General features: G+C 42.1%; 1 protein-coding gene across 1 annotated transcript in view; it reads left to right on the forward strand.

The window, feature by feature from the left end:
* DLG5 (discs large MAGUK scaffold protein 5) overlaps positions 1-16518 on the forward strand; it is a 183111-nt gene that overhangs the window by 97189 nt on the left and 69404 nt on the right. Inside the window, exons 5-7 of the mRNA XM_063133172.1 lie at positions 3002-3185; positions 14532-14791; positions 15781-16093. Of these exons, the coding sequence (XP_062989242.1) occupies positions 3002-3185; positions 14532-14791; positions 15781-16093 (757 nt within the window). The remainder of the gene's footprint in view (positions 1-3001; positions 3186-14531; positions 14792-15780; positions 16094-16518) is intronic.

The raw sequence follows: 16518 nt of genomic DNA on the forward strand, positions 1-16518 counted from the left end.
AGGCTCTGATCATTATATATCATTTAGGACTGCAAAGTTTGTACATCGGGCGCTGGAGGTAAGGAAGCTCCTGACTACCTTATAGGATCAAATTATATCCTGTTGATACCATATGTTGGTTAATATAGTTAACATAAATATGACAACCTGGCTGTCTATGATGTTATTAATGTTATTAATGATTGTATTACTCTTTCGACTGCGGTGAGTTGGCGGCTGGGTGTGTAATTATTCTGTTTGTATGCGAATGGCCTACCTGGCTAATATGCAATAAAGTGTGTGTGTAACGAGGATTCCCATAAGGCCAATTAGGCACTAAGGCAACCATCATAGCCTTTGCTTTGCTTTGTTCCCCCCCCCCTAGATTTGATGTGCAATTTGTTGGATTCTAAAGCAGCTTATCAGGGCAAATGCCATGGACCACCGCCAGCAGAATTAACATTTTCTGTTGATTCAGCACAAAGTGAGCAAATTGCAGCAAATGCTATAAGGAATGGGGTTTAATAATATTTTTTATACAACAGGTTGCTACATCAGTCTTTGGCACACTTGCACATGCTAAAATCAAGACTTATAAATTTGCTATTTGCCTGGAGTCAGTGGCCCCAGACAAGCACCAACAGAGCCAGCTAAGAGCTGTATGACAACTCCGTGGATGGCTACTGGGCCTTTAATTTTTTTGTTTTATTTATGAAATAAAATGATTGGAATATTTATCTCGATAAACGTTACTAAATGTCTAAAATGACCTGCCACAAAAAACTACAAATTACAATAAAAATTCACATCGCTACAGTAATACCTTAAAATATATTGTATTTTGTATTTGTGTTTTTAAATTATTGGTTGTTTTATTATGCTCTTCATGGTTTTAATTTTTGTGAACTGCCCAGAGAGCTTCGGCTATTGGGTGGTATAGAATTGAAATAAATAAATAAATAAATACTGTTAGTAAATCCAGACAACCATTCCACCAAGCGCTCAAAAGATTCAGCTCAGGAGCTTACACCGAAAAGATTTTGCGCTGCACCCTAGTTCAGCTTCTCCAGCCTGGCAACCTCCAGATGTTTGATCTACAATTCACATCGGTCCCAGCTAGCGTAGCCAATGATCAGGGATGGTAGGTGTTGTAGTCCCAAATATCTGAAGGCACCAGGTTGGGAAAGGTTGGCCTTGCTGATTTTAGCTATGCAAATGACAGAACACAGAGCCAGCCGTGCCTTCATACTAAGGAGATGGGGCAGGATCCGTGAGAGCTCAGCTGCATGTGTAGCCAGTTAAGCCCTTCAGGACAAGCTGCTGCACAAGCAGCCAGGAAGGCCGTGGTGTATGTTACGCTGTAAAGCACCATGTATGGTGATGGCACTAGAGAGAGAGAGAGAGAGAGGACTCCTGGGAGCATCCACAGTGCTCTCAGGGCTAGGTTTTATGGTACTGGACCCTATGAATCCCCACAAAAATAGTTGCAAGGCTACATCTCCCCTAAAAGCAGTGGCCCTCAGTAGAACAGCAGTTAGTATCATTTGGAATCTTTTGTCAGTAGCTTTGAAACAAGGTGAGTTCCTTGAAGCACACGATGAGAGCCAGGAATCTCATTGATTCCTCTCCATTCTGTGTCTTCAGAGTCAAAATGCTAACCCACCCACCACTGTTCAATCCATACAGGAGTCTCTGTGTTGTTACCCTCAGTTTGTTTGGGAATGCTGAAGATAGGCGGGGACTTTTTCTTCAGAGTCAAAGTGTATTGTAGTAGCCAAGAGGGTCAAGTAGCTGTGGTAATCCGGAACATCCCCCAGAAGGGCTCCATGTTGCCTACCCCTGCCTTAGGGCATGGGTTAGGGAGGAGGGTTTTTCCCCCCATGAAGAGTCGGTAACCTGAGGGAAAAGTCACTTGGGGCCTTCATCTGGTAATGGGCAGAGTTGCCCCTTTTCTCTTTCCTCCCCACCCCCCCCCCGATGCTGTGCACTTTCTGTTGCCACCACCACAAAAGCAGCCAGCTGCCCTGCTGCTCCCCCTCCCCACCTCAGCAGGGAAGCCTTTTGAAAGTGCAGGTCTGGATGGATATGAACTTTCCAACTACTCTGCTCTCCTGCCAGGCGCCCCCTCCCCCCTTGCTTTATCAATGAAGCCTGGCCCAAAGCACTCAAGAGTGAGCTGACACTGTGGCGGCATGATGATGATGATGATGATGTTGATGATGATAATAATAATAATAATATATTTATTACGCGCCTCTCCCTCTGGATCGAGGCACGGAGCAACGCTAAATAAAATATAATACATAAAATTAGTTAAAAGAGCAAATAAAACCAATACAATATTAAAATAAGAATCACAGCATCTTAAAATTCTTAGGTTTAAAATTCATCTGGGTAGACCTGCCAGAGCTGTCTTAAACTCAGAGAGAGCATTAAGCTGACGAATCTCCTCCGGCAGGCCATTCCACAGTCTGGGGGCGGCAGAAGGAAAGGTCCTGTGGGTAACAGTTGCCAGCCTAGTTGTGGTTGACTGGAGTAAACCCTTCCCAGAGGACCTGAGTGTGCGGGGCGAAGAGTGCGCCTTCTCTCTTGTATGGGAGAAGGCGATCCCACAGGTAACCTGGACCCAAACCATATAGGCCTTTAAAGGTAACTAATTGGTAGCCAGTGAAGTGAAATTTAAAATTGGTGTAATATGGTCACCCCTAGGTGACCAGCCTGGCTGCCATAGTTCGAACTAGTTGAAGTTTCCGGACTAGGCACAAAGGTAGTCCTATGTAGAGCGCATTGCAGAAGTTGAGCCTTGAAGTTACCAGCGCATGCACTACCATGGACGCAAGCCCCCTCCCGCCATGGTTTTCGGGAGATGCCGTATGACAGCACTCACATTTACAAATATTTCTTGGTTTCATATTGTATACAATTAATAAACTTAACGGAGCCTTTAAAAACGCCTTTGATTTTTAAACCCCATGGGCACATTTTAATGAGTCTGCCCTGTGAACATTTCTAATCTTACCAGCACATTGCACAGTCGTCTGCTGAGTGACCAGTCACAGCTGAAGGAGGACATGGACACCTTGAAGCGGAAGAACAGCCAGTTGGTACGAGAGCACAATCACCTCCAGCAGTCGTGCGAGGAAATGAAGAGACTTCACGATGAGGATCAGAAAGAGATAACGGACTTGCGCACTCAGCAGCAGCAGGTAAGCCCGGGCCTTCCTTTTCCTGCTGTGTTAAACTACTAATTTATTTTCTGTTCTTTTTTCCTGCTTTTCAAGAACTTGGAGGCACTGCAGCAGTGTCTCTCTTCATGCCATTTCTTTAATACTCCGTGGCTATTTCTGTTTCTTAATTTCTATAGGCGACAAAATTAACCATAAAGAGCAGTTTGCTCACAAGTAGTTGTGTAAATTAAAACTAGTTGCTTTTTCTATCACATTACTCCTACTACAGTGGGGTACTTAATTAGTGTTTGGTGTGTCCTTTTTTATATAAAAATGTTGATCATCGTCAACATTTGGTAGCCAGTGAATTTTGGTAATCTGAAAAATCTTTAACAAGGTAGTTGTGCTAGAATGAAAATCAACTGGTGCTGTGAGCAGTTAGCAAGGGGCGTAAAGAGGTTATCACTAGATTTTGATACTGTATTAGAGTAATTTTTAAGGCAGGCCTGGGCAACTTAGTCCCCTGAGACCTTTTGCTTTTCGCAGCCTTGGAGTGCCTTGAAGACTAAGGTATTCTGAATGCATCTTACAGGTATTTTTAATTCAGCCTAGGACTGCTCCCTATGCTATTTCATTTTTAACCCTGCTGTCTTTTTTAATTGAATTTCAATACACTATGTGTGATGCAGCCATGTGACAGCACCTGGAGTTGTGCCTTGTAAATCTATATAGCCTGTTCAGATATCCCTCAAAACCTGACATTCTAAACTAGAGTGTAGACTTCAGGCTTGCACACTTTCTCCTTGTCATGCCTGACACCTGCTGCCTTAGGTCCGTGATGGGAAAATGTGTGGACCTCCTGTTGTTGTTGGACTGCAGTTCCCCTCATCCCTCAATATTGGCTATGTTGCTAGGGCTGATGGGAGTTTTGTCCACCAACATTCGGACAAACACACATTTCCCACCCCTGGCATAGGTAGAAGGTAACTAACTGCTCAATCCCCTGTCATCTCTCATTCTAGCTGGACCTGCAAAATCAGATAAAATTGAGCGATATTTTGCTTATTAGATTGAAGACATTGTAGGTTTAAGAATATATTTTTCTTTCAGCTAAAAGCTGTACATTTGTGAAAAAATGCAAGGAAGTTTATGTCCAGGGTATTTAAACGCGCACACGCACGCACACCAGTTGCAAGTTTCCGGCCTTCTGGCATCTTATCTTACCTTAACTAAGGCATGAATGGCTCCACGCAGTAAAGAATTTGGCTCTCATTAGCCAAGATGGGCATGACTCCAACTGCTGTGTGATCGCCCTCATACTATACTACCAAACATACTGTTTGCTTTAGTGTTGGGAGAGAGACTGATCGTGATAGGATCAAACAGCATATTATCTCAGACTGTATACAGTTGTGATTTCAACTCAAATCAAGTGAGTGATTGTGCCTCTACTGTAGGCCGCGAATTTATTGTGAGAGTTTGATGACAACTCAGCTTTTCAGTAGAGAGATCCCAGATTTACTATGTCACTCAGCACCTAGAACAGCTCTACAGGATGGGAAGAATGTCTGCTTGGATAGTGCCACGACACAGGCTCTGAACAACAGACCCGGCCGCGGCTACTCCCTGCTCAAGCCAAGCACCAGCGCTTGATACGCCTGAGGCAAGGGATAAAAACCACCTTCCTCCAAACTCTGTGGAGAAAGGGGTTAAATGGAGAAGGATTTCAATAATAAAATAATGTGCTGTGAATTATATGTGCTGAGGTGAATTATTGTCAGAGTGGGTGCTAAATGTATAAACTTCAGATGTTAAATGCCAAACAGACATGTGGGATTTTTGTGGTAGTTAAAACAAAATAATTGAAATTTATTTTAAAAATTTCACAAGCTTTGTTTCAAAATAAAACTTCTAAAAACCTTTTTGAAACCTTTCATCCAATCCTGTCACCCATTCACATACATGCTTTCCTTTCTCTCACTCAATCACTCTTGAGCTTTCTTTATTATCAGTATTGTTTAATATACACCAACTACGTGCACACCACACTCCAAGGACACCACTCTCTACCCTGAACCTCAAATTCTCCAGACCCAAGTACTCTAAACACCAAGAGCTAACACAGAGAGAGTGCTAAAGACTCTAAGAGTACCTAAAAAGTCCCCCTCAATCCCCTCCGTCCTTCCCTTATATATCACTCCTCCCCCTCCCAAGACATTCTAACTCCGCCCACTCAGGCCAACATTCTAAAAACCACAGACTTACAAACTTCAGACATACATTTGGGAACTGACTTGTGGGGTGTAACGCCACAGATAGCAGGTGCAATATTTATTTATTTATTTATTTATTTATTTAAAACATTTGTATCCCGCCCTATATCACTAGGATCTCAGGGCGGCTTACCAATAAAATCATACAATACAAACAATAAATATACACAGCTAAAAACAAATTAAACCATTAATCAAGTTAAAACCAATATATAATTTGAAAGCAGTAAAAACAATTAAAACAGTTAAAACAATGTACAAGCCAGGTGAATTTAACCCTTAAAGGCTTAATTAAAAAGCCATGTTTTTACTTGGATAGACTCAGCGTTGGCACCAGTCAAGCCTCCAAGGGGAGGGCATTCCACAGTTGGGGTGCCACTGAGGAGGATGTCTTCAAAGCTTCTGTTATGACATTGTCCTTTTTTAAAATTGATGCTACCATTGTTCAGCTTTGGCACCAGTTCAGAGCCAGCCATGCTCCAGTCTTCTACCCATTCTACTTCATCCATCTTAGGCCCTCTGTAAACCAAGGGGGGCTGTTTTCACTAAGTGGGAAGAGTGAAGATTGGTGTGGCATTACCCCACAGTTCTGTTCCCTTAGGTATGTCTGCATTTGTATGTCTAGTGAGTGCAGAACGTTGGACTGAGTGGGTGGGGCTGATGATGCTGTGAAAGGGGGAGGAGTCTAAATAGAGGAGTCTAGAGCAGTTGGTTAGTTGGTTGGGAGTGGGGAGTGTCAGTTAGGATTGTCAGTGGTGTGGAGAGTGAAAGGAGATAAGATTTTAAGAGACAAGATTACTGTTATTATTAAAACTAGTAGATTAAGCAGGTTAACTTGAATTTGAAGTAACTAAGATCTGTTAAACAAAAATAAACATTTTATTTTGTTTTGTTACCTCAAACCACGTGTCTGCTTGGCTTTATAACCTGCTTTACAGTTACTATAGTAAACACCTTATATATAACTTTCAGCTTATTACATACACAGTAAAACCTTTTCAGATTCTAGCCTTTACCCTCTCATGGGAGGGAAAGGTGGTGTTTTACCCTACCCTCAGGTTGTTCAAGTGGTGGTGCTTGGCTTGAGGAGGGTTTGTGGGTGACCAGGCCTGGTGTGTGAGGCATGTATTGTGACAATTGGGATGGCTGAAATCAACTCGCTGTTCCATAGATTAATCAAGATAACCATGATGGCTAAGGGGCATATTCCTCTGAGAGTTTATTTATTTATTCATTTATTACATTTATATACCGCCCCACAGCCAAAGCTCTCTGGGCGGTTTACAACAGTTAAAAATGGTAAACATTAAAAAGTATACAAAATTTAAAAACCGCCAGAAACATAAAAACAACAGTATCCATTTAACTGTATTCCAGTAATGGAATACAAATGTCTTAGGCCACAGCTAGACCTAAGTTTTATCCTGGGATCATCCAGGGTTCGCCCCTGCCTGAGCACTGGATCCCCTGTGTGTCACCTAGATGAACAGGTTTGACCCCTGGATGATCCAGGGATAAACCTTAGGTCTAGCTATGGCCTTAGTGTGTTGGAAGCAAATTTATTATTTGATTTGTGAAGGGGTTGCAGGCAGCAGATGCTTGACATACAGAATCTCCCATGTTCAGTCCTTGGTAGCTTCACTTAAAAAGATCTTGGGTAGGTCATCTGCCTGAGAGCCTTTGACAATACTGTGCAGTGGTATTAGTAGAAGGCAGCTTCATGTGTTTGCATATGGTATACACCTGTGGTTGCCATGGTAACCACAAAGCCCTGATGTGCTTTGGGAGATTGGATATTATCAGAACATCCTCTACCTAAGAGACCAGCTTGGCAAATTAAGGCAAGATGTCTGTTTAGAAGCTGGGACCGGTCAGTATATCAATAGAGGTCTCAACATCAGGAATGCACAGGCCCTGAAATATGCATTTGGCAATGAATACATTTTGTAAGCTAAGCTTTCTGATGTTACTCCTATTCCACTACTTTGGTAAATGGAAAGGTGGGACATAAATAAATGAAAATGAGTGCAAAATTTGGTGACATCCCATTGGCTGTTGAATAGCTTCCAAAGCCAACTCTGCTCCTCCATACACACACACACACCATACGTGGAAAACTACTATGTCAGTGAGAACAGTTAAAACCTTTCATCTTAACTGGGGCCTCCATGGTTTCATGTCTGAAAGATTTCCCACCTCCATTTGTTCCCACTGTGCTCAGTATCAGAGCAGAGAATGTGCAGTTTCTCCTCAATATATCAACATGAATCATATTGTCTCGGAACTGGAGCTTAGAGTGTGTATCTATGCCTTGGTCACCTCTCGTCTTGACTAATCTCTTCAGAAGGATGTGGGAGTGGGCGGCAACAACAGATTGTGCGAGGCTTCGTGGGTATGTTGTTGCTTTGCGGCTATAAAGCTTGTTCAAGACGCACAGCAGCCTGACTGCTTGGAAGGACAGAAAGTTTGGATCAAATTACTTCCACTGACAGAGATGGCCATTGATTTTCTGTGCAGCAGCTGACTGACTTATAAGTCTTCCCAGCTCACGTACAAGGCTTGCTGTTACCATGGCGGTACCCTTTGGCCCAGCTCGGATTATTTACCCTTCTTCCTGTCAGGGAATTGAATGGGAGAACTCCCTTCTTGTTACGCTTTCGCTTCTTTTCCTCCGCCATTATCCTCATTCCTTGACTACTTTTTTTTTCCTTTTTAGAGTTAGCAATTTAAAGCCTAAATGCCTTGAGAGATTGTTTGGACCATGTTCAATTTGCTCATTAGAGTCTCACAGAAAATATTCTGAGGACATCCAAACTCTCTCATTGGAAACAAATATCGCTTCTTTGCCTCAGCTCACTTGGCAATCGTTTTTCAAGTAAATTTGTTCTGTTGTTAAGGCTGAAACTCACATTACTTGTACACAAAGATATGCATTGCACACAACCATAAAGTAACATAAGAATTTATTTATTTATTTATTTATTTATTTATTACATTTTTATACCGCCCAATAGCCGAAGTTCTCTGGGCGGTTCACAAAAATTAAAACCATAATAAAACAACCAACAGGTTAAAAACACAAATACAAAATACAGTATAAAAAGCACAACCAGGATAAAACCATGCAGCAAAATTGATATAAGATTAAAATACACAGTTAGAACAGTAAAATTTAAATTTAAGTTAAAATTAAGTGTTAAAATACTGAGAGAATAAAAAGGTCTTCAGCTGGCAACGAAAAGAGTACAGTATAGGCACCAGGCGGTGCACATGTGCCATTTCCACATGAATCCAATGTCTATCACTCAGTGGAAAACATCTACCGAATCCTTCCTTCATCTTGTTGGATAGGTGATATTAACAAGTGTGAGCGACCAATGAATGGTTTAAGGAATGTCCAACATCCTGGCAGAGTATGAACAGGCCATTACGTAAGAGTACTTAATTTAGTTTCCACTTTTGAATTATCATCTCTAGTTAGTTCAAGGCTGGCCCTGAAACTTAACATGGCAAAGACTGAATTGCTTGTTTTTCCTCCTAAACCCTCTCCTCACCTCTCATTCTCTCTTACTGTCAACGATGTCACGCTTACTCCGGTCAAGGAAGCTCGTAGTCTTGGCTTTATATTTGACTCCTCGCTCTCCTTTACTCCTCACATCGAGGCAGTAGCTAAATCCTGTCGTTTCTTCCTGTATAATATTGCCAGGATTCGACCATTTTTGTCTGTCTCTTCTGCCAAGACTCTCGTTCACGCACTGGTTATCTCTCGGTTGGACTACTGCAACCTTCTTCTCTCTGGCCTTCATTCGTCTCACATCAGTCCGCTGGTCTCTGTCCACCACTCTGCCGCTAAGATCATCTTCTTGGCCCGCCGCTCTGACCATGTCACTCCACTTCTGAAATCTCTTCATTGGCTTCCAATTCACTCCAGAATCCAATATAAACTTCTCCTGCTGACCTTCAAAGCTCTTCAAGGTCTAGCTCCTGCCTATCTCTCCTCTCTCATCTCACACTATCGCCCCGCTCGTGCTCTCCGCTCCTCTGATGCCATGCTTCTCGCCTGCCCTAGGACCTCCACTTCCCTCACTCGGCTTCGTCCTTTTTCTTCTGCTGCCCCTTACGCCTGGAACGCTCTTCCAGAACACTTGAGAACTACAAACTCAATCACTGCTTTTAAAACTCAGCTAAAAACTTTTCTTTTCCCTATAGCCTTCAAATATTGAGTTTGTTCTGACTCTATACTGTTAGCTTCTCCCTACCCGGTGCCTGTTTACACTTCCCTGTGCCTGTTTGCATTCTCCTTCCCTCTTTATTGTTTACTACAACTTATTAGATTGTAAGCCTATGCGGCAGGGTCTTGCTATTTACTGTGTTATCTGTACAGCACCATGTACATTGATGGTGCTATATAAATAAATAATAATAATAATAATAATAATAATAATAATAATAATAATAAACTGGTTTGCTCTATTAATAGGTGGAGCCTAGAGATTTGGATCTTTTCTGTGCCTGAGGCAAAACTACCCCTTTGGCTAGCAGGAATGGGCAACCTATGGCTTTCCAGATGTTTTGGCCTAAACTTCCATCATCCCTCACTGTTGGCTATGATGGCTAGGGCTGATAGTAGTTGTAGGCCAAAGTATCTGAAGGACCACACATTCTCTATCTCTGGGCTAGAGAGTGCCAAGTTGGTGTATGGGAGTGATTTCTTACTGCTTTGGGCTTCTCATCGTCTTTAGAAGTGGTTTGGGAAAAGAGCTTTTTTGTGTAACTAAATACAGTGAGACCCTTCTGACCAGGCAGCTATCATTAGGTCAGGTAGTTTAGGAGGCTGCATTGTTATTCTTATGCCTCTGTCATTTTTAAAAAGCTTTTCCTTTCCCCCCCCCCCCCCGGTTTCTTCTTTTACTTTTAAAGCCACGTGAGCTCTAATTTCCTTAAATTATTTAGAATCATAGAGATGGAAGAGACTTCAAAGGTGATGCTCTAGTCCAACCCCTGTAGATGCAGGAAATTCTGCTGCTTTAGCAATTAAGCCCGTTCTGTGCCTTCTGGGTTCACATTCTGCCCACCCTTGCTGCTACTGCTTCGGCCAACATTACCAAACAGATATCGGAGGCTGTTTTCAGCTCTTTATAAAAGAGTTTTGATTAGGTGTTCTCTATTTAAAAAATGCTGGTGTGATGATGTCTCAATGAGATTTTTAAAACTGTTGTACTTGCTGTTCCCCTATTGTTCCCCCCAGTCAATTCATATTTAAAAGCTTTCTGCCTCTAAACATGGTGGTTCTATATAGCTCACATGGCTAATAGCCATGGATGAACTTACCCTCTACGAACTTGTCTAATTCATTCACCTTTTGAACCCATGTAAGACAGCGGCTATCACCACATCATGTGGAAGTGAATTACATGTGTTACGTGACACATTGCGGAGTTGCTACCAGTCACATCTCTGGTGTGACTTTGTATAAAGCCACTTCAGATCAAGCTTCAGGCTTGATTTGAGCTGGAGTCAGAGTATGGGAGCAATATGTACACAAGGTGGGCTGTACGCAATTCAGCCTGTGCGCATACTACAAGTTCCTAACCCAATAATGGGCCTAGTAGTCAAAAGTGCATGTGGGTACATTCTTACAGGTATATTCATTCAAGGTCTCTGATGCATGCACTCATATGCAGAACCATGAGCATGCTTTCCTAGTCAGGTATGAGTGTATGGACATACTTATGCATAATAGTAGGAAGTGGTAATGTATGAATTTGAGGAATGTTCACTTCCTATGCCCACCTCAATATCCAGCCCAGCCCAGCCTGAAGCTCCTCTACTCCATAGTATGTTTTACCAAAGTTTTGAACACTGTCTTTTTCAAACATCCAAAGGATTCTCTTTCTCTTTGAATATTTTATAATTACTCTCTAGAAATAGATGCTTGCCTACCAATTGACCTCATGTAGGAATGCCTACAAGTCCATTAAAACAAAGAGCTTGCAAATAATCAATGCTCCCTTTAATGGCAATTTATTTTAATTGGTTTAACTTAATTTTTTAACTTCTGTGCGTATTTAATGGGGCTGCAATGGACACTATAAGCAGAGTGCCACCTTGTGGCAAACTGAATCACAGTTGCCTGTTGTCTAATAAGTGTGTGTGGCTTTTTCGTGCTGCTTTGTTGGGATTCTATGTGCCGGGATTTTTATTTTTATATTGGTATGGATGAACATTTGATCACGTGGCCTCTTACCTCCAGTCGGAAGTAGTACAGGCTAGACATAAGTTTACCACCACATCTGCCATTTGTGAGAACTAAGCTAAGATCTAAGCCCTGTTTAAACATTTACTAGGTGGAAGCACAGTGCCTTCTCTCCCCCATTTACCTAAAATAATCTATGACGTGGGCACATGTGCCTTTCTGATTTGTGTGATTCTTCTGCGCATGTCAGCTACTTTGTGGAACACCCACATCATACCTTTAGGAGCACGTTGGAGGGGAGAGGTTCCCTTGCTGCTCCACAGTTTAAAGCTTGTCACTATATGTTGATGCTGAGACAAGATGGAAGAGTTCAAAGGCAGTTTAGAAAGAAAAACAAAAGGTTTTGCAGTCTCATCTCTACATTTAAAAATCTAAGCCAGGTTCTAAACTTACAAATACTCATATACATGCAGGACGTTTCTCCATGTGAAAAGCAGCTGACAGATCAGCCTGGAAAACACGCATTTACTCATGTAATGCAGGGGCTAAGGGGAGGTAACTTTCCCAATAAGCTCCAAGGAGGTGGAGATAGATTTCCCGTTCAAACTTAGAGAGGCTCAATGAGAGAAGACTTTCCCATGTCAGGTGACATCATTAGTGACCACATTTAGAGTTGGTCACTGGATTGGGGAAAAGGCCCATCATATCTGGATCCTGAAGAACGTAGACAGGAAGAATCAGAGCTGTCAGAAGTTGCTAATGGAACAAAAGTGCAGAGTATGTGCAAGGCGGTTATTGGCTCAATTCAGACAACACATTTCTCTGTGGTGGTTTTAGAACTCCACAGTGGAGTTTTTACACCACCATTGAGAAATGTATTGCCTGGAGGGAAAACTCCACCCCACGGTGGAGGTTTTTTAAGAAAACATTCCATGCTGAATATCCACACTGTGCAGAGGAGAGTTCCTGCACAACCATTGTGTTGTGTGGAGGGCTCTGTGGAGTTTTCGATAGCGTTGGGTTGACTTTTCCCACTGGCTACAGAGTTCCCTGGAAAGAGCGGCAAAAGAAGGGAGTGCTGCTCTAGGAGAGCTGCCGGGATTTTTTTTTTCAGCAATGGCTGATGGGATACCAGCAGGAGAACTGGGGGAGGAGAGAGGGTGAAGGAACTGCCAGTCAAACATCGTGTTGCCTTTTACTCAACTCCATGGGAGGCCACAGTCACACAACGGTGGAGTTAGAACATGCTGTGTGATGGGTACCTCCTGGAAACTCAATCATTGAGTGGAGTTTTCCCACTGCGTAGAGAAACGTGTTGTCTGAACTGAGCCATTAACTTTTGTAGTCAAGAGGACACATTCTCTTGCTGGCTGTTTTGGGGTCTTGTATAGTTTACCTCTTCACATGCTCACTGTCTCACGTTTAATGCGCCTAAGGAATAATTTTGGCCTACGGTATTATGGAAGGTACGTTGTGTTATACAGCTAAATTGGTATCTGCACTGGGCCACATTTTTTGTACAGTATTCTTTAGCTATGTGTGTTTGAAGTGTTCTATAGAAAATACTGCAATATTTTGTAAGTCTTAAAACTACTTCTTAGAGAACTATTTGCAGACCCTTTAAGTGGTTAAAATATAAATGTTGCATAGTGCTCCAGTTTCAGTTCTATTTTATCCTAGCTATAGTTCTGTCTGTTCTTTTCTTTGGGATTCAATTCTTGTAAAAACTGAACGCTTTTCTTTTTGTTCTTGCTGACCTTTAGCAAGAAATTTCTCATTCAAAATAGATATATATGTCGACTTCCTTATGCTTCTGCAAACATATCAAATGTAAAAATCCCAGTAACCTGGAAAACAAAAACTGTAAGAGCAGTAAAGTTAGTCTGTAACAGCAAGAACGCAAGAGTGTTCCCACCATCATGAAGGGTGCTAATATGGAGAGATTTCCTTGCAAAATGATAAGAGTAGACTTTTCTCTTACACACAAAGGTCCCTATGAAAGAGAGTAAACACAACACAATTAGAGTGACCCTATGAAAAGGAGGACCGGGCTCCTGTATCTTTAACAGTTGCATAGAAAAGGGAATTTCAGCTGGTGTCATTTGTATATATGGAGAACCTGGTGAAATTCCCTCTTCATCACAACAGTTAAAGCTGCATGAGCTATGCTACAGTGACCAGATTTAAAAGAGGGCAGGGCACCTGCAGCTTTAACTGGTGTGATGAAGAGGAAATTTCACCAGGTTCTTCATATATATAAATGACACCTGCTGAACTTCCCTTTTCAATACAACTGTTAAAGATACAGGAGCCCTGTCCTCCTTTTCATATGGTCACCCTAAACACAAGCTACGCAAACTTACTGTGCCTTTCTGCTGATTGTGTTTTTTTCTTTGATTTTAGAGCACCTTACTATTTTTATGATAATGGAGAAAGCATCTTCCACTTACAGAAGGGCTGTTTATACATGCTGTACTATTTTCTCAAGAGAAAAGTGAAACTAAAATTTAAAAAGTTCCATGTGCATAAAAGCTTGCTTATGAGAAACGTGTGGCCCTCCATAGAATTGGACTACAACTCCCATGAGAACCAGCCAGCATGTTCCATGGTCAGGGATGATGGGAGTTATAGTCCAATAACATCTGGAGGGCCACAGATTGTGAATTCTACGCAAGCCCTTTGTGGCACTGGGCCAGCTGCTATTACCATTCTATTCACAGTTCTTTGGATCCAGGCAGTTGCTGGTATTCTTACAATTTCATGTTTATGTTGTAGCTCTCTTGAGGGCCCTAGTGGAAAGACAGATAAAGTAAAATATAAAAGTAAATACAGACTCACGGAGCTTCCCTGTGTTTCAATTGAGATTGAAGTCGATGTGCCTGAAATTGTTATTCAAAATATCTATCATTATTCCAGGTTATAAAGCAGAATGGGTCATCAGAGATACTCAATAAACTCTATGATACAGCAATGGACAAGCTAGAGGGTTTGAAGAAGGATTATGATGCACTAAGGAAGCGGTACAATGATAAAATAGCGATCCACAATACTGATCTGAGCCGGTTGGAACAGACGGAAGAAGAGAACAGGCGCCTCCAGAAGCAGACTGACATGTTGATGAAACAACGGGACACAGCAATACATTTCCAGCAGCAATACTCTTCCTCTCTGAGAAGGTAGGAGATGTTTTGAGGGCTGCATGTCCTACCACAGGGCCTCTTTCTGTTTTTATACTAGAACAAACTAACCTGGGTCCCACTCTCAATTTCTTCTGTGTTTCTTGTAATAATTGTTGTTTTGTCACTCACGGTATAAATGAAAACAAGGAAGTTAAGGAAACAGGTAAAAATGCAATTTTCTATACTAAAATATAATGTTAAAAATAACATAGAGCATTTCACAAGTACAATAACACAACGAGACAATCAGAATGCTAGACAAAAAATGCTCAGTAGACTTGATCCATTTGGCCAGACGTGTTTCAACCCTTGGTCTTCCTCAATGGCCAGTTTGCCAAGCTGATTAGTACTGTGGGCTATTTCCTCCCGGGGCTGACTTAAAAGTTCCAAAAATTAAACGAAATCAGATGTCACTCCCCACAATATACAGTATGAGTCCAAATATTCAAAGGAAGCCCATGGAAGGTATTCCAAACAGCCACTGCTCGCAAGCACAATAATCAATCACGGACCAGCTAGACGCGCGCGTGTGTGTGTGTGTGAGAGAGAGAGAGATTGTGTCTGATTTTGATGGTAAAAGGTATATAAAAGTCAATTATCTCCCCTCTCCATGATTTCTTTCCCCATGTACCTGTTCCCCTTAGCCTGGCTCTGATATATTTCTTTTTAATGTTCACTGTTTTTAACTTTTGTAAAACACCCAGAGAGCTTCGGCTATGGGGCAGAATATAAATGTAAATAATAATAATAATAATAATAATAATAATAATAATAATAATAATAATAATGATGAAAATGAGTTGGGCTCGAAGGCAAACCACCATCCATCTCTTATTGTTGAATTTAGACTTCTCTCTCCCACCCACCCCCATATGTGAATAGGGCAGACATGTGACGAAAGAGGCATGGCTGACCCTTCGAGTTTGGTCCTTTTAAACAGTTTGCTGCAGTTGTTGAAGGGATTTCTGTAACTTTCTTCTCCTTAGATTTGAGACGGTGCAGCAGGAACTGAGCAAAGCCACGGCCCAAAACAAGGAGCTGCAGAGAGAGATGGAGCGGCTGCAGTCAGAAGTGACAAGGTTTAAAACGATGCAGCTGAAGGCGGTGAAGGATGCAGAGAAGTACAAGGAAGAGAGGGACTCTGTCTTCAGTGAGTACCGCCTCATCATGAGCGAGCGGGATCAAGTTATCAAAGAAGTGGATAAGCTCCAAACCGAGCTGGAGCTTGCGGAATCCAAACTGAAAAACACGTCCTCGGAAAAGAGAGTGGCCAGTGAGGAGATGGAAGCTTTAAGACAGGTACGATACTGAAAGGCACTTTCTGTGGGTAGGAAGGGGTTAAATGATGGTGCCTGTGCAGTGTTGTTTGCGCTTCTGGGTAATACACACAGGATTAGTATGATCTGCAGGTCTATCCAAGTACTGGCCCAGAAGGAATAGTTTGCCCTTGTGAACAGGATAATTGCAAAACTGCTTAAGTATGTACCCTACTCATGATGGAGCTATGTTCGATGAAGGCCTCGTTCTGACTAAGGTAGTAAGCCTGAAGAGAAGTTATGAAAATGGACAATGTGTCCACAATGGGCCACATAAATCATCAAGGGGATCTCACTCCCAAGTCACTCCAAATGGAAGCAAACCTCCTCTTTGACTGGGCAGAGCAATCCATTCTATCGATTTCAGCCCAGCACCTCAAGGGGACACTGAATGTAACAGCAGACTAT

This window comes from Elgaria multicarinata, chromosome 8, assembly GCF_023053635.1.
Source record: "Elgaria multicarinata webbii isolate HBS135686 ecotype San Diego chromosome 8, rElgMul1.1.pri, whole genome shotgun sequence".
In the NCBI taxonomy this organism is placed as follows: Eukaryota; Metazoa; Chordata; class Lepidosauria; order Squamata; family Anguidae; genus Elgaria; species Elgaria multicarinata.